Below are 23,563 nucleotides of genomic sequence, written 5' to 3'. Positions count from 1 at the left end.
YTATGTGCACCGCTTAATTTCTACKTTTCTCTGCATCGCTGTGTGTGCATCATGTGCATTTTTCTAGCTCTCACTCATATGGCTCGGGCCTGAAGCTCATTGGTTGAACTCGAATTGCTAGGGGTCTGGTCAGTTGATTTCAAACTAGGGATTTTATGGTTAATTGAGGTGAAACAGTAATTCTGCTCATAGATTATGCATGTATAAACTTCACATTGACACACCCATCCCAAAGTGGGAGGTTAAAAAATAGTTTGTATTCTGCAAAGTTCCGGAGTACTACATCATCAGTAATCACATTTACATCCACAGTTTTTATGCAAGTAAAGTCATACCATATTTTTAAAAATCACGACAGATGTGATGGAAACAGGACGTTTCGGTGAAATGATATGAATGCCGACAGATAATTTGTTCGTTTGACATGGAGGAATATTTTTGTCTGTAAAATGTATTATGCGAGAAATGACTGGAAACGCCTTTATTTGCAAATATTTATATAATAACCATCGTATCTAATGTAAACTTGGAGTCACGCAATTATATGGTGTGTGGTCCAACCACTACAARTTGTGTAAACCATGCAGTTTATTAGGCTACAGATTAAATACTTTATGATGCACTTCACAGGGTGGTGAAAGAGCACAGTTATATTGATGCCCATTTCCAATAAATATCGAGTCTTTTTCTGGTGACATGATGATCAATGCTTGACATAATAATCTCATCATGTAGACTAGCCTACCCGAACTGTATTTGAGAGTTGGCTAGAGCATACAGTATGTGCGAAGACCAGAGTAGGCACATGTGCTATTTAACACAACAGTTTTTGTGACAAAACTATAAGTAGAGTTGAAAATGCAATGGAAACGTATTGAACTTTAGCTTTTTATTCAGTACATGAAAAACGTCATCACGCACTGATTTTTATCTGCAACAASTCCATTTCGTGGAAACACCACTGGCATATTTTCTTTATGKGTTTTTTAGAATACTCACACGAAAAATGTTGCCAATTGGATGGACACCTAGTTTATGGCTGCGCCTGCATTCTTTGAAAACTGTATGAGGTGTCTTGAAATAATATGTAGCCTTTTTAGTGAGACGTTAACCAGGTTTCCATCCAACCATTTAAAGAGGATGAATGACCTGACTCATAAAAAAGTGTACAACATGTACAACAATATGTAAACATCAAATTTGTCTGTAAAAATTCTCAACGTCGACAAAACAAAATATGCTAGTGTAACAGTATAACTTTAAACCGTCCCTTCGCCCCGACCTCGGGCGCGAACCAGGGACCCTCTGTACACAACAACTGACACCCACGAAGCGTCGTTACCCATCGCTCCACAAAAGCCGCGGCCCTTGCAGAGCAAGGTGCAACACTACTTCTAGGTTTCAGAGCAAGTGACGTAACTGATTGAAACGCTAGTAGCGCGTACCCGCTAACCATTTCACATCCGTTACACTCACCCCCCTTTCAACAGCAACCAGTGATCCGGGTCACGGCACCAATGTAACAGTATAACTTTAAACCGTCCCCTCGCCCCGACCTCAGGCGCGAACCAGGGACCCTCTGCACACATCAACAACAGTCACCCACGAAGCGTCGTTACCCATCGCTCCACAAAGGCCGCGGCCCTTGCAGAGCAAGGTGCAACACTACTTCTAGGTTTCAGAGCAAGTGATGTAACTGATTGAAACGCTAGTAGCGCGTACCCGCTAACTAGCTAGCCATTTCACATCCGTTACACTAGACAATTTTTCTCAGGGAAATAAATTATGCGAAAACTTAGGTGGAAACACTTTTATTTGCAAATATTGATAGAAAAACCATAATGTCGCAGTAAACGCATGATGTTTTAGCCTACTACGACCTGGAAAAGTATGCAGAGTTCATAGCCATGTGTAATAAATTATGATGAATTTTAATTATTTAATAACTTCAATTTATAGCGGTTAAGTGCACAGTGATGAGCTTCATGCAAATTTCCAATAAATATTGATGGTAGGCGATCATTTGAATGATGCTGGTGACACGATGATCGGTGCTTGGCTGACAATTATAAAAAGAAAACAATGCAAKAGTAAACCTTTCGTCCGCCACGAATGATGCAGCGCCCCCCATGGGGCAATCAATGTAATTTTGTAAATGCCTAATCTCTTTGGCAAGACGCGTCACTCACCCAAGTTTTGTCAAAATCGGACCAGTGCTGTCTGAGATATTTCGTGTGAAGAACACACTAARGGACGAAAACAGATCCATAGTTCCCTCCCCGATTTCACTGTGGGGGACAATTGTCTTGTTTTTATCCATATTTCGTCATATAGGCAAGGCTTAACCTACCCTGTCCACTTTATCAGCAAACGTGTCTGTAGAGCATGCACAAAAACCAGATTGGGCAAGTGTGTGTGACAAAACCATTGGTAGAGTTGAAAATGCGGTGGAAACACATTAAACTTCTGTTTTTGAATTCTGTACATYAAAAAGTCAGCGCAAAAGAGATTTTATTGCACTATGTCATCACACACAGCATTTTATCCGCTAAAAAGTAAGTTTGATGGAAATACCACTCTGGTGGGAAATCAAATGTATCATATCCAATCTATCGCCAATTGGATGGAATACTAGCTACCGATACTTGAGAGTGGGCAATGGGACAAAATAGCATTTGAAGTCTACTTGGGTACACAGACTTCACCACAGCAGCTCAGTTTTCCCATATTAAATTGCCATTTTGTGCACACTGATCAGCACAAACATTGCATAGTCAAAACATTTGTAGGAAATGCATTGTGAAAATATAAAATCCCATCTCTCATTGAGGTGGAAGTTGTTTTAGAGAAAGATAATTAGTCAATCTTGGGTAACAYTAGCATAATCCATAGCATAGCCTAATGTAAACAATATTTTGGTCAGGTTTATCATAGCACCACAAAATAATATTTGTGAAACAGCTACAAGAAGGCCTTTACCATGCATGGGAAATGGTGCTGGTCTGTCTCTGTTTTGCTCCTAAAAGGACGTGCCTGTGCCAACCAATGAGGTAAGAGAATGGGTGTGGTAGTATGACGTYTAGATGCAAACCCTACGTGCAATCCGTGCAACTCCAGTCGATTTCAGCCTATTGACTGGTGTAACCAGTAGTGTTTCTTCAGTCGATTCACTCTTTGGCACTTAACGGTCTTGTCTACTCTGCTGTTTGAATAAACCCGAGACGCATATTTTCTWGATTGATTAGACACATTGCTTGAAATCAAATCTGGGTATTTTTTGTCGAAGCAAGCCTGATTCTACATTTCCTTTTATCTAATTAATTCAAACGGTAGGTTATTTAGTATTACTTTTAAGACAACATGAAGACGAAATTCATCAACGGGGTGTCATCCTCCCCTTCTATGTCGTTGGGTTTGTTGATCACTGAAAACGRACTTGAGGTGCAGCCAGATACAGAGGATGAATGCAAGGACATCATCCGGCCGGATGAGCCCGACCTGGACACGAAGCGTAAGGCATATTTATGGTGCAAAGAATTTCTCCACGGTGCGTGGAAAACGGTGACAGAAGAGGACTTTCAAATCAGCTTAATAAGGTAAATATAATCTTTGAGCCCATTAATTAACCATTACTTATCAATATTTATTTTTCATACATTACACAGAGAAACCGTTATTTGCTGCGTTTGCAAATGCATAGCATAGCTTTTTCTCTCCCTAGTCATGATGGTGTGGAAGACCAAACCTACCATAATTATAAATAAATAAATGCTCACATAAATAGATAAATAAATCCACATAAATAAATGAGCAAGGAAATACATAAATACTGACCAAAATCCATACAMGTATTCAAGTATTTATTAATCTATTATATAATTATTCACACTTTCATTGTATTAATTTATATATTTATTAATTWATTTATTTTGGTATTTCTCCCTCCAATATGATATTTTTTAATTACATTTTTTATTTAACCTTTATTTAACAAGGAAGGGCTCATTGAGATTTAAAATCTATTTTTCAAGAGCGTCCTGGCCAAGATAATGAGGGAGTGTCAATCAAACATCTGTGGGTGGTATCTAACACACCATTGGTTGATCAATTTCACTGTGTGTTGCTTTTTTCTGGCTGATGGTCCGAAATGTAAACAATCAAACTACACACATTTGAGAGATTTACAACTGGTAGATAACTACAGTAGCCCACTTCTTCTGACAAGTAGGATGGCTGCAATCAGGCGAGTAGTAGCCAGAGACTTGTGCTGGCTAACGCTGCTGAAAACAACACCTCTCCAGATTACCTGCTTTTCCGTGTGGAGGTGTAACGGAGGTTAGSTCTTGTGAACTCCTTACAGTTCTCAGCCATTAGCTTCGCCCACAACTGCCTCATGTGAACTACAATCCGGACGCTGTGTTTTAACATTTAAAAACATCAATAATCATTGCTTGCAGTATGGCTTTGGAAACAAATGGCCCTTGTCTTTCATCAGCGAGAAATAATCATTCAAATAAAAAGATGCACTTACTGTAGCAGTTTTGCACAGATCCATACAGCCTCCATCTGCGGAAACTACACTTCCCGAGTTACACTTACACGCAGGTGTTTGGAGAATGCTAGATATCTAATAATCACAGGTGGTAAACCTCTTGTCTTCCATCTGTTTTCAGTAAAGAAGTGCTGTAACATGGAGATATAACCATGTGGGAACACTAACCCTATTGCGTCAATTTAATCCTTTTGTGTTTAAAAAAAGATTTCTTGGTGAAATGAAAGATAAGGTCCTTATGCTTCCAAACCCGTACCGCAAGCAATACATGTTAATGTTCAGACGAATCAAAGCTCCCCCATACAGAAGACCCCTTCACATGTGTTGGCGAGGTATAGGACCCTCGTTCAAGCCCAGTCAGTGGAAAGTTCAAGGAGGCAGCGCTATATGCTCTGGTTATAGAGGCATGCATCGAAAACTTGGGTCAGCTAGCTGTTACAATGGGCACAGAGGTGGACCCATTAGTTCTTTGGAGGAAGTTGCCCGACGACTTCACCAGAGTTCAGGTTATAACAGAGAGTCCTGGTGCAACACACCATATACAATCGCCCTCTGGGCCACCATAATCACACCGTTTTTCAACTGGTCATTCAGTACAGTATCGTTTCTGTTTAATTAAATGTTGAACACTGTTCTGTTGTACTGAATTTTTATCTATATGTGTGCATTCATTCATCCATTTATTTATCTATTTATGTGTGCATTTATTTAGGTATTTATTTATTTATAATTATGGCATGTTTGGTCCTCCATATCATGGTGTCCAGTGGTATGATAGGGTTTAATAAACAGAGAATATGATACTGTGATAAACCTAAGTAATTTAAAATTAAAACGATTCCTTTGTCTATATGGGATTGTATTATGTGTTTTTGTTTTTAAAGGCCCAGTGCAGTCAAATTTATGTTAATCCGGATTAATAATCCGGTTTTCCATGGTGACATAACAATGTGGTAAATTGGTTAATAGACCAATAACAAAGAGAGTTCCAAACCTCTCTGCAAATAACAGCTAATTTTCAGTTTTTTCCTCCCCACTCAGACCACTCCCAGACAGTCCTAGCAGAAATCTTGCTTGAGAAATAGTTTTAGCTAAAAAGCTATATTTGCCAATTTGAATGGAAATCTATTGCAGTACGGTACTTAATTGTTACCCAGAAATGATTTGATATAGATATAAAAACATCTGTATTTGGCCTTTAAAGCATCACTTATTATTTATGGGCTTTCTATCCTAGAACAAAAATGTTATTTAGCCCGCCACATTCATTGACCTGCCGGAATGTGACTGTTTTGTAATGTTGTGACAGGGGTGGCCTCAGCAACAAGCTCTTCCTCTGCGCCCTGCCCGACACCCAAACCAGTGTAGTTGATGAACCCCGTAACGTCCTCCTGCGCCTGTATGGAGCTATTCTACAGGTGTGTATGACATCTATAAACAGACACTGAAATGTTGAGTGAGTCAGTCATATCTTACCAAACACATGTTTTTGTCACACAATGTCCAGTGTTTAAAACATACATTTAATGTATTATTTGTTTGAATTTCATTGACTAAGCTGGTGATCATTATCATGTCTCAATGAAATGCACCCATATACAGTGGAATTCGAAATTATTGACACCCTTTATGAGATTGAAGAACACCCTTTATAAAGATTTTATATGGTCATTTTTGATAATCTTTATTAAGGGTGTCAATCATTTCGGACCCCACTGTATGTGTTGTGTGTCCTTTGAATTTTCTATTCAGTTTAACTGAAAAATCCCATCAATGTTCTTTAGGCTAAATACGTAGCCTABCGAAAGGTCCAACCTTGGAGCCTTGAAAAGTTCAATTTGATCTAACCTGATTTTCTGGTCATGTTTTAGAATAAAATAGAATGTGATAATATAAAAGTTTAGGAAAAGACATAGCCTACATGTATTCCCTGATAGGTTCTAAGAAAGCTGAGCAGGGTCTAGGCTTTGCTGCTGGAATTTGMGGTTTGACAGAAGGGGAAGGAGATATTTTCTTCCTCAAACATCTTGTTGAAATGCCCTCTCGGCCAAATACCCACATGATGGGTGGCTCAAGTCGTGTGTACATGTGTGTTGGTGTGTGTGTACGCTTGCTTGTGTGTTTGTGTGTGTATGTGTGTGTGTGTGCGTGTGTTTGTGTGTGTGTGTGTGTGTTTCTGCTGTTGTGGTGTGATGTACCCCCATGGCTGTACATGCATATGTTCTTTGCCGTAGGCCTTCCAAAAGGAGCGTGCCTTGAGCACACTTGTTTCCAGGTGATTCCACCATACCATACACGGTAGAGTATGAGATCCCTGAAGTCTCAGTATTGTCCACAACAAAGTTCATCCACATTGTTATGGAAGGCAGCTTGTGAATTGATGCACTTGTGAAGATACAACAAAGTTCATCCACATTGTTATGGAAGGCAGCTTGTGAATTGATGCACTTGTGAAGATATGGAGGGTGGGGGGTTGTGTGTTGACCTTTCCTATCCTTTTCATATTGGAAAAAGGTTGTCAAATAACATAGTAATACAAAAAAAGACAAATGAGAAAACTCACATTGCAAATAAATAAATAAATTGGAGCTCACCTGACAGCAATTAAAATGTGAGGTGTTGCGCAGTAATTATAACAACTAGTAGTAACGAAATTTCGTAATCTAGTTTAGTTTTTGCGTCATGAGTTACTGCCAAATGACACAGGGGGATATCATTGCTGATGACGTGTCACTAGGTCCACATTACATTGCTCATAGATCACATGATGGGAGGCTAGTTAGGACAACCCCAAGATAACCTCCTGGCTAAAATCAGATGACCAGAGAATCCAGGTCAAGAGTCAGTCAAGCTGACATTCTCCTTTAGTTGGATGGGAATGACAAAAGCAACAACTCTGATCTAAACCATTTTAGCGTAAAACTATTGAAGTAACACTATAGAATAGAAAATACAATGAGACATTCCACATTTCTAATAAGAAGTCATACACCATTTGGAACCTGAGGACAAAGACCCATGAATTAAACATGTAGAATTAGCCCCAAGATGTAAAGCAACAAAGATTATTGTAAGAATCGAATAYAATTGAATATTAATATCTATTTATTATGGTCTCATGCAGTTTAGGAGATTCTTTCTGATTGATAATGGCAGTGGTTAACTTTTATTGCCAATGTTCTCAGTGTAATATTAGCACACCTGTTGCTAGAGCAACACTATGTTCTTCACCAAGGTAACGTGCCCATTTTTACAGAAAATTACGCAATACATTTTCCTCATAAATGTTTCGACCATGTCTACAGAGGAATTATAAATGTCTTATCAAATTCCTAATGTGATTAATAACTCCAAAATTCGTGAGTAACTGGGTTTCCAAAGAGGAGAAAATATTTAAAGTGCTAGTTTATAGATAGGGCAACCATGCCAATATCTGCCTTTTATGCCAGAGCATACCGTAAGTGATCTTGCTGGTGTTGAAGCCAAACCTTAACCTTCATGCCACCTGCCTTGATCAGGAGATAACAGATCCCTTTCATAGAGCTTGTCTCTCTGTTTCTACGACTTTAATATCTCAACAAGTCGGTCGTTAAAAGGCACTGAGCGCTTTCCTATTGCCTTTTTGGCCGTTGGACTTGGGGACTATACTGTACTCTGTCATTGTCTTATTGTGAGGATGCTGTAGCATGATGAGTCTTTTGAAAATGTACATGTACTCATGGTTAGTTTCTTGCTTTTTCTTTCATTGATAGATGTCCTGTAATAAAGGGGAGCCCAGACAGTCAAACAAAGAAAATCTCTTTCAAGTAAGTAACTAATGGCAAAGGTGATCTACCCATACTATTGGTTAGATTTGCCATCTGATTGTGAAAATCACCACAACAATGTTTCATTTTTCTGGCCTGGAGACTGTGTTTTTGTATTCATTTTCTGGAGTCTGTGATCAAATAAGTCTGAATAGTTTATCATGAAAGGTTTTAGTAATTGCCAATGGACGTAGTGATCACTTTGAAAAATGCCAATCCCAGACCATTCTCCAAACTGGATGGTATAAAATGGTGTTAAGAAATAGCCATGTTGAGTCACCACTTTGGATGGAGGTCACCTGGGTTAGTCAGTTGATGATAGCAAGATAAAGAGAGGGTAATCTGACCAATGTGTTCATGTCACTCATCTGTCATTGCTATGCCATTAGTATCTTTTGCATGAGATTCATATAGATTTATCCTATTAGAGGCTAATCCTACCTTGGCTAGCCAGTCTGTCCCCTCATAGACCTCACTGCTTCTTAACTGTGTGCATGTCTGTGGCTGTTTTCTCATTCCAGTATGATTTAGGTTCACATGGACAACAGTATTGCCCGTAAGGTTATTTAAATACGGTTTAAGGGCAACGTGGCATACTTTAATATAGACTCTCACTTTCACATGATGACTAATTACAGTAATGTCCTCAGAACTGTAGCTTCAAGTGGAAAATCTCCGCAACTGCTGTGCCATGGTCATGTGACCGTAGCCCAGGCACAAAGGGGGTAGAGGGATGGCAAGTGGTACCCATCGGATGGTACTGTGGCACTGAACTTAATGTTAATAGAGGTGTGTCAATGGTGTGCGTACTGGGAGCGGAGTCAGGTGCAGGAGAGCAGAGAGTTGTGAACAGGCGCACACTTTATTTAGGCAGGAGAAAACAACAGACGCCACTGCATCGAAACCTCCATGCAATATGCCAAAGTGCAAAAACGTGCAAACAGTCACAACAATAAAGTACAAACAAATTAACATACCTCGTGAATATAAAACACGGAATATATGCACACCAGAAATAGCGCGTCAAAAATGACACGTAACACGAAACAATCACACACAAAGACATGATGGGGAACAGAGGAATAAATACATGTAGTGTGATTGGGGAATGAAAACCAGGTGTGCAGGGAACAAGACAAAACGAATGGATAACTGAAAAATGGAGCGGCGATGGCTAGAAAGCCGGTGACGTCGATCGCCGAATGCCGCCCGAACAAGGAGAGGAGCCGACTTCGGCGGAAGTCGTGACAAGTGCCTATTGTTAACGTCAGTTCGGCTCACTGTGATTTATATAGCAATATTTGTGTAATAAACATCCATGTTTTTAAATGAACTTTCAAACTAATATTGAAACAATTTATGTGTAATTTATTACAGAAGGTGAGACGTTTTGAAACTAAAGAGTTTCATCATTCACACATTTGTCAACAATGATTTTTTGAATGGGCAGTTCCTAAGGTGTTGGCGTATTGATTAACCTTATTCTCAGTCATTGGAGGTACTCATTACCCATGAGTACTACTGATTGAGTTCCTTATTGCTATCTGTTTTGTTATCCGCATACACAAACAGCAGGCGTACTTAGTGATTTGGAGGCCCCAGGCAGAGGCCTGTGCACCCGCCAACTTTCCTTCAATTCGTAAGTGGCATAAACTACTGTATCTCCCCAGAGAAAGCATCCAAGCGAGTGAAACAGCGSCCCTCTGTCTTACTATATGTAACCCATGTATTTGATGCTGTCTGGACAAAAAGAGTATGACATGTCTCGAGTGGAGCATGGGGGGGCCTCAAGCGGAAAAATATATATATTAGTAGTATCATTTTGTTGAATTATGCCCAGCTCACGAGGCCCCTTGATGAAGTTGGCCTCTTCTGCCTAATGGTAAATCTGCCACTGACAACAGGATTTGATCATTCAGGTCAGAGCTACATTTATTGGCAGGGAAGTAATTTTCCAAAGACAGTATTTCAGACCGGTCTGCACTAGTTACGGTGGACATTTTTACCATTCAAGTCTATGACCATTGAAAAGCATTGGGATTTATGCAAATGTGGTTGCAGTGTGAAAAGTATAAGTAGCATCAAAATGTTTTTTTCAAGCACACTAACCAATGGTAGTCTGGACATTTTAAAGCTGTTTTGGTGTTTGTAGCTTTTACGGTTTTGGCGCTAGAGGTTCCAGCTAAATTATTATTATTATTTATTATTATTATAAGTATGAACCGTTTCTAAAGTTGTGTTTTACTTTCAGCAAGCACACCTAATTAGGAAATGTGGACCACAGTAGTGTTTTTGAGGAATTGTGATTTAGCAGTCAGAATAGTAGTGTTCACACCTGGACAGCCCACAGTGGACCTCAGTATCCTGATGAAGGGACATCACATTGTATCACTTTCTGTTCCACAGGTTAGTTGTAATCATGTATTTAAATTGACAAATCATACTGCYTATTGAGTTTCAACAGACGAAATGGTAGCCATTAAAAAAAAAAACGTTTTCTTTTTTTCAATAATGAGAAAGGTTGGACGAATGGAGTGCTGAACAGTTGCACGACAAAGTGGTCATCAGCAGACCAGGATGTGGATGATAGATAGCATTGTTGATTATTAACCTGAAAATTAGGCTACTTAGCCAATTGAATTTGAAAAGCCTTGCTCAACAACCTGTTGTGATAGAAATAGGTCGTAAAATAAATGTCGTTGGACTGCTGACCCACTTTTAGAGTGATTTCATGGACATGGAAATGCATTGTACATGTAGCCCTACATACAGGCTGCAAGGCCACAATGTGTGTCAGGATGATTATGATAACAGGTTGAGCAGATTTCCATTTAGCATCCATCAGCACCACGGAGATATGTTGTGTAATATCATCGGAGCAGAACCCATCTGTGAATGTGTCGAATATGAATACTTGCAGAGTTTGCAGAGTTTAAAATTGGCATAGTTGTTTTTAATAGGTCTGCCACACTAAGGATCATTATGGCTTTATATGTACCCGTTTTATGGCATGAAATCCACACTGTGGATAGACCTAAAGATGATATCTCTCTTTTGAATAGTGGGAAAGCCATTCAAAAATGAGTACTGTAGAAGTTCCCCATGTTGTCAGTGATTATTTACTTCCAGTGTTGAGGAGTAACGGATTACATGTAATCCGTTACATGTAAGGGATTACAAAAAATGGTAACTGTAATCCTTTACGTTACCAGCAAAAATATTGTAATCAGATTACAGATACTTTTGAAAAACTAGATGATTACTTTGAGGATTACTTTTAAATTCAGAAAGGATGTTTGCGGAAAAAAATCGTTGACACCTCTCTGTTTTCTCAATCACATTGAAATCAGCATTGAAAAAAGGCGCAAATTTAAATGTGTTCCACCTGAGCGAGTCTGACCACAAGTCAGAGACCACTATGATGACAKACCAAATGTGTTTGATGGATCAAGGGAAATTATCAGGAATAGGCTTTTGTAGGCTACAGTTCAAGCTGTCTTCCAAAGGTGAGAGGTCAGCATCCAGGTCAGCATCCAAAGATTATCCAACTTGAATAAACGCTTAGAGGTAAGGATGATAGCAGTGGTGTAGTCTACGGCGATACGGATATCACTTATTATTATTGATATCTACATAGCGCATTGATGTGAATCCCACTGCTGCTCTCTCATTTAGCTATTTGCACATTACACGGAACCCAAACAGGCTGCGTGCGTGCGCCATCGTGCATACATTTATTTTGTCCCCCTACACCAAACGCGATCACGACACTCAGGTTAAAATATCAAAACAAACTCTGAACCAATTACATTAATTTGGGGACAGGTCGAAAGCATTAAACATTTATGGCAATTTAGCTAGTTAGCTTGCACTTGCTATCTAATTTGTCCTTTTTAGCTAGCTTGCTGTTGCTAGCTAATTTGTCCTGGGGTATAAACATTGAGTTGTTATTTTACCTGAAATGCACAAGGTCCTCTACTCCGACAATTAATCCACACATAAAACGGTCAACCGAATCGTTTCTAGTCATCTCTCCCCCTTCCAGGCTTTTTCATCTTTGAACTTATATGGTGATTGGCATCTAAACCTTCTCATAGTATTACCACGACGACCGTCAACACAGTTCGTCTTTCAATCACCCACGTGGGTATAACCAATGAGGAGATGGCATGTAGGTACCTGCTTCTATAAACCAATGAGGAGATGGGAGAGGCAGGACTTGCAGCACGATCTACGTCAGAAATAGAAAGGACTTCTATTTTAGCCCTTGGCAACGCAGACGCTCGTTGACGCGCGTGAGCAGTGTGGGTGCAATAATTGAATAACATAGATTTCTAAATTTATTTTGCAACGCTCGCAGACACAACGTGAGCGGTGTAGTCAGGGTATTACGGATTGTGGTTGTTGTGGATGGCTGTTCACAAATGTGTATTTGAACCAAATAATGGTTGAATTCAAGAAGTTTAAGCTGCCTATCAATAATTGTTTTTGAAACCAGTGGACAGCCAGTGAAAAATTTGCTCTTGCAACAGCTGCATAGTGTGGATCCAAGCCTATGGAAGAAAAGTGTGGCTTTTTTGCTCAATCTAATTCATGCTGATAAAAAAAAGAATCCATAGGCCTAACGGATACATGCTCAAACTCGCACACTTTTGATAGACTTAAAGGGGCAATCTGTAGTTGCTACATCCATTTTTGGATTCATAAATTATATATATATATATCCATTGATTCTTGAAGAATATAACTTATAAATGCCTCATGAGTTTAGTTCAACTGTTACACTCCATGAGAACCCAAAATATAAACTTGTTTTTCTTCAATATTTGTAAACATTGTAAACGTAAACAAACACTGTATATCCTCAACATGGTTAAAACAATAATTTTGATATCATGGATGGTCAGGCCTTGCATCCATAGCTCTGTCTATTAATCTGAGAGTGGTTACATTTCTCCAGGCCCATCCCTCAGCGCTTTACTAAAACATAGGCGGGGCGACCGTTTTATAGTTGTTTCTTTTTCATCTTTGGATTTGCCCTTTATTAAACAGCTGCATATTATCAAGATATCAAAGTGTCACCAACAAAAAGGTAAACAATAGGCCTATAGCAAATGCAGCATATGGCATTCATTTTTCACATGTAAATAGCACTTTACAGTAGTGCTCAAAGCATGCCATTCCATGAGCGCAACATTTATTTTTCAACTCGAATCAATGAGCCCAATGAGTCCTCCATGACAACATAATTATAATCAACAGAGTAGAGCTGGCTAATAAGTCCTTAGTTTTGCGGTTATGCTCAGGTTAAACAATTTGGCTAATCTATACTTCCATAATCCTATTCTTGAAGATCAAGGGGTATAACATTTATTGGAATGACTGGAATTCTGATAGACTTTGGTTGTTAATGTAAAGATATAATTTAATCATATTATTATATGTAGTAGAAATTTATGGATTAGAAGAAGCCTACATAACCAACCCATAAAGTAAAGGCCAGCTATGTAAACTTTAACATTGATTTATCCTGCAATAAAAGTAACTGAATGTAATCGGAGTACGTTCCTGAGTTTGGGTAATCCAAAAGTTACGTTACTGATTACAATTTTGGACATGTAACTAGTAACTGTAACGGATTACATTTAGAAAGTAACCTACCCAACCCTGTTTACTAATAATGTTTTCCCTGTGTCTATAGTCATATCAGGTCAGTCTAATGTGCATTCAACACGCCATTAGCAAAGCACTACTATAGTCTGTTTTCCTCCTATTTGGCTTCCGACAGAAAGAGCTGAGTCACTTTGAAGTGCACACTTAGCAAATTTCTTGCCCAATAGTCAGAGTCCACAGACCACCGCCAGCTCATAGCCATTACAGTCGATAAGGGCACCTGTTCATAGCCGCAGGAAGTAGGGGTGCTGATGAATCAAAATCCCCCGAAATATATTTAAAGAAAAAATTATATATATATATATATATATATATATATATATATATATATATATATATAAAATAACATAAAATAAACTTTTTCCCACCAAATTAGTGCACTAGGCCTTTATTACTCCTGTATAAGCAGAGAAAAATACCCCTTGACAGCACCTCCACCCCAAAACATTTTCCTGCGGCCATGCACCTGTCAGCTACACCGTATTTGGATTGTACTCAAGGCTATATGGGTTACGATTAGGGTTACTACTGTATAGTACTGTATATAAAATGTAACAATGGCAATAATTTTTTATGTACTTAGCTACATTAATATAAAATAATAAGAACCCTTTATTCTTAAGTATCAACATATATTTATCTGTAAGTTAACAGACTTTTCTAATAAATTGTGTCAGACTGTATAGGTCTATCTTTTGAATTCTAGCTATTTTAGAGCTCTGGGCTCAGATAATTGCTCCTGCCACCATTTTACTCCACAGTTGAAAGCCCTGGTATRTTCTTCGGTTAAGCAGACACAATTACTAATTGATGCTGTTGGCAGGCTCTGCCTCTCTCAGTACAATTGGCCCCTTGTTTTATTATTCTCCTCATGTGGAACGCAACTCACTTCTTCCCTTTCTGGTCCAAATCTGCTTTTAAACTTACCACCATGATGGATGAAATACCTGCCAATTCCCTGACAGAGTTGTGAACGTAATTTGTTTGAGGTAGCCATTTTACAGTTCCCGTGACTCAAATATCTGGACCTGTGTATCATTGATTTATGAATTGTGAATGCTAGATCCCTGGAAAAATGATCCTATCTCATCCAGACAGCCTAAGCTTGTTTCATGTGATGTACGGTCATGTGCCTTATCAWCAGCTTCCTCTGTCTAAGCTGTTCTCATTTAATCCTATAGAATTGAATGAGTTTCTGTCCTACTAACACCAACTTGATGAAAAATCACAGCTAACATTGAACCACAGGTTGGCTACAGTCATTTTTAGCTTATCCTATTAATTGTCTTCTCTTCCGGTTACCATGAAAACATCAACCAATGACTAAGTKATTTTCCCTCCTAATTTCTAAGGTTGGTTGTGCAAGGCAACAGTGACTGACAATCCCGACAAGGAGAAGTTAACAACTTTCTGTTCTATGCGTCTGCAGGGTGCTGAGGCCATGGTGCTGGAGAGTGTGATGTTTGCCATTCTGGCAGAGCGGGAGCTTGGGCCCAAACTCTATGGCATCTTCCCCCAGGGCAGACTGGAGCAGTTTGTCCCTGTAAGTGACTCTGTGGAGTGATAATCATTGATAGAGAAAACAAATTTTCACGACTGTGTGCCTGTGTGTGCGTGCGTGCCTGAGTACGTGTATGTGTGTACAGGTGTACTATCTTKATTTGATCACTCTGTTGTCACAGAAAATGTTCCTGCGCCGCAGTAAATGCAAACTTGTAGTGTATTCAAGGTTTAAAAAGTCTTCTAAAGTTTGTAATTTCCACTTTAAATGTCAGACTTGATTTCCCCTAACAAAAAATGTATCAACCTCTACAAAAACGTCCATTAATTATAATCCATAGAGTGTATTGATTATACTTTATTTTTATACATGAATTATTATCCACAATTCCTGTAGGATTATTTTCCTGCTGTGAGATATTGTTCAAATTCAGATCGGAAACCTGTAGGGTCTGTGCATGTTCTGTTCAGTGATGTGTGTTTAATTTACAGTATGTACAAAGGGAATACATTTACATTTGACATTTTAGTAATTTAGCAGACACTCTTATCCAGAGCAACTTACAGGAACAATTAGGGTTGAGTGCCTTGCTCAAGGGCACATTGACAGATTTTTCACTTAGCCGGATTTGAGCCAGCAACCTTTCGGTTACTGGACCAACGCTCTTAACTGCTAGGCTACCTGCTGCCCTAACCATACTAAATATCTTCCCTTTTTAAAGTGGCTGTCACGTTCTGACCCTAGTTATTGTGTTAATCCTTTGTTTTGTTGGTCAGGACGTGAGCTGGGTGGGCATTCTATGTGTTGTGTTTCTATGTTGGGTTTAATGTGTTGCCTGATATGGTTCTCAATTAGAGGCAGGTGTTTGACGTTTCCTCTGATTGAGAACCATATTTAAGGTAGGCTGTTCTCACTGTTTGTTMGTGGGTGATTGTCGCTGTGTCTGTGTTTTGTTGCACCACACGGTACTGTCTCGTTCGTTCATTKGTTTTTCCTGTTRGTGCGTTCTTCGTTTTATGTAGTTCTCATGTTCAGGTCTGTTTAGTTCGTTTTGTTATTTTGTATTTCTAAAGTGTGCTTCGTCATCATTATTCTTTTCTCTATTAAATTCATTATGTATTCATCACCCGCTGCGCCTTGGTCCGCTCATTCACTACAAGACGACCGTTACAGTGGCAAAAAATAGCTTGAAGTGATAAGTAAATTGAATCCATGCCCATGTTGCCCAGGCATTGTCCTAACAAGAGTTCTCTTGCAAAATTCAACCTTAGGCTAAACAAATGAATCAATTGAAATAGGTACAGACCATGAGTATAGTCATGTTCTATCTGAAACACCAGTTTTGCTTGTATGATGTACAGTACCAATCAAAAGTTCAGACACACCTACTCATTACAAGTTTTTTCTTTATTTTACATTGTAGAATAACAGACATCAAAACTATTAAATAACACATATGGAATCATGTAGTAACCAAAAAAAGTGTTCCAGGTGGTTACCTTGTGAAGCTGGTTGACAGAATGATGTCTTCATTATTTATCCCTTATTTTACCAGGTAAGTTGACTGAACACATTCTCATTTACAGCAACAACCTAGGGAATAGTTACAGGGGAAAGAATGAGCCAATTGTAAGCTGGGGATGATTAGGTGACCATATGAGGGCCAGATTGGGAATTTAGCCAGGACACCAGGGTTAAAACCCCTACTCTTACAATAAGTGCAATTGGATCTTTAGTGACCACTGAGTCAGGACACCCATTTAACAACCCATCTGCACCCTATATAGGGCAATGTCCCAAATCACTGCCCTGGGGCATTGGGATAAAAAAAAAAAAATAGACCAGCAGAAAGGGTGCCTTCTACTGGCCCTCCAACACCACTTCCAGCAGCATCTGGTTTCCCATCCAGGGACCAACCCTGCTTAGCTTCAGAAAAATGCCAGCAGTGGTATGCAGGGTGGTATGCTGCTGGCAATGTAGAAAATAGTAAAAAGAAAGAAAGAAAGAAAACCCACTGAATGAGTAGGTGTATCCAAACTCTTGACTGGTACTGTATATCTTAATACATTTTTTAGAACAGCAGTAAAGATGTTTTAGTTATCCACTTAAAGTCCTCAGAGACCAAGAAACCACAGAGGTCAAGCAAATGGCCTTTAAGCAGCTTCTGCTGTGATAAAATCTTAAACTGTTAGTGTTGAGTGGAGGGAAGAAGGCAATGGAGCTGGTTATATCCTCCAATCTTTTTGACAACCCTGTCAGCAGTTGATAATGTTGTCTCTGTTTATTGTTGCATAAAAAGTTGTCAGCTTGATGGGATTTAAGACAAGCTGTATTCAGCTAAGACTTGAAGACCTGCCTTCCTTGATCTCTTTGTGTTAATAGAGTCGCAAATTGGACACAGATGAGCTGAGCATGCCAAGCATATCTGCTGAAATAGCTGAGAAGATGGCCAAGTTCCATGGTATGAGGATGCCTTTCAACAAGGAGCCCAAATGGCTGTTTGGAACTATCGACAAGTGAGTTGGTCTCTTATAATGCAATTTCCAATAGAAACTGTAAACCCTCTTTGCCTAACCTGACCTCACTGAAAGCTCCAAACAACATTAGCTATCACACATATCTCCTCTTACAAAATGGTTGCTAGTTTGCTTTTGTTGGTCAATCCTCAAGTCACCTGGTTTGAGAATAACAGAGAGCCAAAGTATGTTTCCCGAAGTATTTGTAGAATAAAACAACACGCCAATAACAGTCTTGGTGAATGTTCTTTGCCTTCCTGTTGATTATGTGTTTTATGAATGGCCTAGTTAATTGACTTACAGTATTTGCTTACAGTTAAAACAGGGCATATACATTGTTTAATGGATTAGCTTATCGGAGTGAAATATTGACTTGTTGACCTGCTTCGTGGTCTAAGGATAGTTTCAAGGAAATCACAGAGYAAAAGTTGCTTGTCCTCACAAATAATGCGTCATTTGTACGAGTATAGACAAGAAGTGCATTATCATCATCGCTGTGATAAAATAGTGATATCTCTCTTATCTTTAAACTCTACAACCTCTTGTATCCCATACGTACCCTGACTGTCCTGATGTTTCCCCTATCCACAGGTACCTGAACCAGGTGATGAGACTAACCTTCACCAGGGAGTCCCACATTRGCAAGTTTGCCCGTCTGAGGAGCTATAATCTGCCCCAGGAGATGGAGAGTCTCAAGTAAGGCCACCCTGGTTCCTGAATCACGTACATAACACCTTTTAGACTAAGCACACAGGAACAGACATGATTACATGTATATGCAGTAATTCAGTTTTGTAATAGTCACGTGGTGTTTTCCAATAAATTGGTGTGGAATCCAGTCAACAACAATAAGCCAATAATTCCATACAAAGACTCTGTTTTCTGAGTGGTTGAAATATGTGCTGGAATTTGGCATTCTGTTTTTTGGGGGGTAAACAGTGAACTAGTGGGCATATACAGTGCATTCGGAAAGTATTCAGACCACTTGACTTTTTCCACATTTTGTTACGTTACAGCGTTATTCTCAAATGCATTACATAATTTCCCCCCCTCATAAATCTATACAAAATACCCCATAATGACAAAGCGAAAACAGGTTTTTAGAAATGTTAGCAAATGTATTAAAAATATAAACAACAGAAATACCTTATTTACATAAGTATTCAGACCCTTTGCTATGAGACTCGAAATTGAGCTCAGGTGCATCCTGTTTTCATTGATCATCCTTGAAATGTTTCTACGATTTCATTGGAGTCCACCTGTAGTAAATTCAATTGATTGGACATGATTTGGAAAGGCACACCTGTCTATATAAGGTCCCACAGTTGACAGTGCATGTCAGAGCAAAAATCCAAGCCATGAGGTCGAAGGAATTGTCCGTAGAGCTCAGAGACAGGATTGTGTCGAGGCACAGATCTGGGGAAGGGTACCAAAAATGTTCTGCAGCATTGAAGGTCCCCAAGAACACAGTAGCCTCCATCATTCTTAAATGGAAGAAGTTTGGAACCACCAAGACTCTTCCTAGAGCTGGCCGCACGGCCAAACTGAGCAATTGGGGGAGAAGGGCCTTGGTCAGGGAGGTGACTAAGAATCCGATGGTCACTCTGACAGAGCTCCAGAGTTCCTCTGTGGAGATGGGAGAACCTTCCAGAAGGACAACCATCTCTGCAGCACTCCACCAATCAGGCCTTTATGGTAGAGTGGCCAGACGGAAGCCACTCCTTAGTAAAAGGCACACGACAGCCCACTTGGAGTTTGCCAAAAGGCACCTAAAGGACTCTCAGACAATGAGAAACAAGATTCTCTGGACTGACCAAGATTGAACTATTTTGCCTGAATGCCAAGTGTCACGTCTGGAGGAAACCTGGCACCATCCCTACGTTGAAGCATGGTGTTGCCAGCATCATGCTGTGGGGAGGTTTTTCTGCGGCAGAAACTGGAAGACTAGTCAGGATCTAGGGAAAGATGAACGGCGCAAAGTACAGAGAGATCCTTGATAAAAACCTGCTCAGGATTTCAGACTGGGGCGAAGGTTCACCTTCCAACAGGACAACGACCCTAAGCACACAGCCAAGACAACACAGGATTGGCTTCGGACAAGTCTCTGAATGTCCTTGAGTGGCCCAGCCAGAGCTCGGATTTGAACCCAATCTCTGGAGACACCTGAAAATAGCTATGCAGCGACGCTTCCCATCCAACCTGACAGAGCTTGATAGGATCTGCAGAGAAGAATGGGAGAAACTCCCCAAATACAGGTGTGCCAAGCTTATAGCGTCGTACCCAAGAAGACTCAAGGCTGTAATTGCTGCCAAAGGTACTTCAACAAAGTACTGAATAAAGGGTCTGAATACTTATGTTAAGGTGACATTTCATACCTAAAAAACAGTTTTCTCTTTGTCATTATGGGMTATTGTGTGTAAATTGATGAGGGGGAAAAAACGATTTAATTCATTTTAGAATAAGGCTGTAACGTAACAAAATGTGTAAAAAGTCACGGTCTGAATACTTCCAAATGCATTCTAACTTCTGCTTCTTACCTGCTGAAATATGGCTTGTTTTTCTTTGTAGATCTTTGCTGGACTCCACTCACTCCCCTGTTGTTTTCTGCCACAATGACTGTCAAGAGGGTAAGGATCTTAGGCATAGTATTGCTTTGTGTAAAGCTAGTGAAGATAGTATTTTAAATACAAGGTATTGTACTGTGTGCATGTGTGTGGTGTAGTAATTATTCCTGTCATCCTTTAGGAAATGTCCTGCTCCTCAGTGGTCGTGAGGGCTCTGACGGACAGAAGCTCATGCTGATTGACTTTGAATACAGCAGTTATAACTACAGGTCTGTAACTCAGGCCCTAGTGCATACTGTAATCATCCCCTTTATTACTGTAATCATCCCCTTTACTTCCAAGTCAAAGACAAAACATGTATACTGAATGTACAAATGTACAGCATTTCTTTGGGTTTCTGAGAGCTGAAGCACATTCCTCAGAAAAGGAGCTAGATCCAGCAGTAAACATTGGCCACACTGTCTGTCCAAGGTGACACTTTCTCTGCAGAATGTAAATCGTATTTAATGTCTGCTGTAACACAGAGAGGGATGGAAGGAATTTACCCAGGTAGTTTGTATTTATCATGTTTTTTACAACATTTAAGACAAGAACATAGCCGCACATATTTGTGATCCAAAACATCTGGGTTTCTGAGTCTTATTTTATCATGTAAACAAGCCAGCTAGACCGACCAAACAATCCATCCAGTCTTTTACTGTAGTTTTTCCTGTACCACTTAGTATTGAGTTTTTTTGTAAAGTGTGGAATTCATGAGTGCCCCATTTCTCGGAAAGGACCTTCACTGTTGTTGGCCTTGGCTCACAGCTAAGTTAGTACCGTCAAAACAGCCCACCCCCCTCCTGACCCTCAGGCTCTCTCATGGTCATTGTACGTCACCACACGTGCTCCTCATTCTCAAGCCGGATCAGGTTTCACTGGGATCTCCTGTGTCCTCCCCGAAGCTTTGATTGTATGGGGCTCTAGGGTAAAACATAGATCATGTTTAGGAAGCTGGGTGCTCATAATAAAAAATTATTAAGTCTAATGGACATCTGTACGCAATGACAAAAGTCCAAGGAGGCCCATATTAGACACACATTTTGTTTGTTTTCCCACTGTTTTTCTTCCAAGTCGGGTTCATTGGCAGCTAGTGTGGCTCGCTTGAACTGTACAGGTTTTCAACACTGACCCATATTGCCGCAGCCACGGGTAGAGAAAGGTTGGAATGGAGTTTAGCTTCCAAGTTGTTCCTTTTGTCTGGTTTCCACAGCAACTGTGATTCCCTTCGCAAAGAGCTACCTATTTTCACTCCCTTTGTGAGAACGTCTCTTCCTTTGCTATGGGAACATTTTACTGTAGGTCTAGTTTTCATTTGGGCAAGCAAGGAAAGAGCCCAAGGAATCATAATCCTGAATACATGTGGCAATAAGTCAAATCAAATCTTATTTGTCACAGGGGCTGAATACAACAAGTGTAGACCTGACGTATTTGTCACAGGGGCTGAATACAACAAGTGTAGACTAGACGTATTTGTCACAGGGGCTGAATACAACAAGTGTAGACCAGACGTATTTGTCACAGGGGCTGAATACAACAAGTGTAGACCATACAATGAAAGGCTTACTTTACAAGCCCTTACCGACAACGCAGAAGAAGAAAATAGAAACACAATAGAAATAAAACATAAGAATGAAGCTACAGTGCCTTCAGAAAGTAGTCAGACCCCTTGACTTTTTCCACATTTTGTTAGGCTTCAGCCTTATTCTACAATTTATTAAATTGTTTTTTTCCCTCATCAATCTGTGTTGCTATCATGTTGTTACCATGTTGTGTTGCTACCATGCTGTGTTTTCATGTGTTGCTGCCATGGTATGTTATCTTAGGTCAAATCAAATTGTATTTGTCACATACACATGGTTAGCAGATGTTATGGCGAGTGTAGCGAAATGCTTGTGGTTCTAGTTCTGACAGTGCAGTAATAACCAACAAGTAATCTAACAAAATTCACAACAACTACCTTATACACACAAGTGTAAAGGGATGGAATCTGATATAAGATATAAACATATAAATATATAATATATGGATGAGTGATGGCCGTGCGGCATAGGCAAGATGCAATAGATGGTATGAAATAAAGTATATACATATGAGAGGAGTAATGTAGGATATGTAAACATTATTAAAGTGGCATTATTTAAAGTGACTAGTGATACCTTTATTAAATCCATATATTAAAGTGGCCAGTGATTTTGGTCTGTATGTTGGCAGCAGCCTCTATATGTTAGTGATGGCTGTTTAACAGTCTGATGGCATTGAGATAGAAGCTGTTTTTTTGCACCTGTACTGACCTCGTCTTCTGGATGATAGCGGGGTGAACAGGCAGTGGCTCGGGTGGTTGTTGTCCTTGATGATCTTTTTGGCCTTCCTGTGACATCGGGTGCTGTAGGTGTCCTGGAGGGAAGGTAGTTTGCCCCCGGTGATGCGTTGTGCAGACCGCACTACCCACTGGAGAGCCTTGCGGTTGAGGGTGTGCAGTTGCCGTACCGGTGTTACAATCTGACAGGATGCTTTCGATTGTGCATCTGTAAAATTTTGAGAGTTTTAGGTGACAAGCCAAATTTCTTCAGCCTCCTGAGGTTGAAGAGGCGCAACAGCACGCTGTCTGTGTGGGTAGACCATTTCAGTTTGTCTGTGATGTGTATGCTGAGGAACTGAAAACTTTCCACCTTCTCCACTACTGTCCCGTCGATGTGGATAAGGGGGTGCTCCCTCTGCTGTTTCCTGAAGTTCACGATCATCTCCTTTGTTTTGTTGATGTTGGGTGAGAGGTTATTTTCCTGACACCACACTCCGAGTGCCCTCACCTCCTCCCTGTAGCCTGTCTCGTCGTTGTTGGTAATCAAGCCCACTACTGTTGTGTCGTCTGCAAACTTGATGATTGTGTTGGAGGCGTGCATGGCCACACA

The 23,563-nt window shown here is 39.9% G+C and overlaps 1 protein-coding gene across 1 annotated transcript in view; it reads left to right on the top strand.

The window, feature by feature from the left end:
• The first annotated feature begins 3,116 nt into the window (after positions 1-3,116).
• chka (choline kinase alpha) overlaps positions 3,117-23,563 on the top strand; it is a 30,176-nt gene continuing 9,729 nt past the window's right edge. The window contains exons 1-8 of the mRNA XM_023971333.1: positions 3,117-3,596; positions 5,862-5,970; positions 8,305-8,358; positions 15,461-15,574; positions 17,915-18,048; positions 18,640-18,744; positions 20,617-20,675; positions 20,794-20,881. Coding sequence (XP_023827101.1) covers positions 3,361-3,596; positions 5,862-5,970; positions 8,305-8,358; positions 15,461-15,574; positions 17,915-18,048; positions 18,640-18,744; positions 20,617-20,675; positions 20,794-20,881 — 899 coding nt within the window. The 5' untranslated portion in view covers positions 3,117-3,360. The remainder of the gene's footprint in view (positions 3,597-5,861; positions 5,971-8,304; positions 8,359-15,460; positions 15,575-17,914; positions 18,049-18,639; positions 18,745-20,616; positions 20,676-20,793; positions 20,882-23,563) is intronic.

The sequence above is a fragment of the Salvelinus sp. IW2-2015 genome, linkage group LG26 (assembly GCF_002910315.2).
Source record: "Salvelinus sp. IW2-2015 linkage group LG26, ASM291031v2, whole genome shotgun sequence".
Classification (NCBI taxonomy): domain Eukaryota; kingdom Metazoa; phylum Chordata; class Actinopteri; order Salmoniformes; family Salmonidae; genus Salvelinus; species Salvelinus sp. IW2-2015.
The sequence above is the reverse complement of the archived record's forward strand: the minus strand, read 5'-3'. Positions and strand labels throughout refer to the sequence as shown.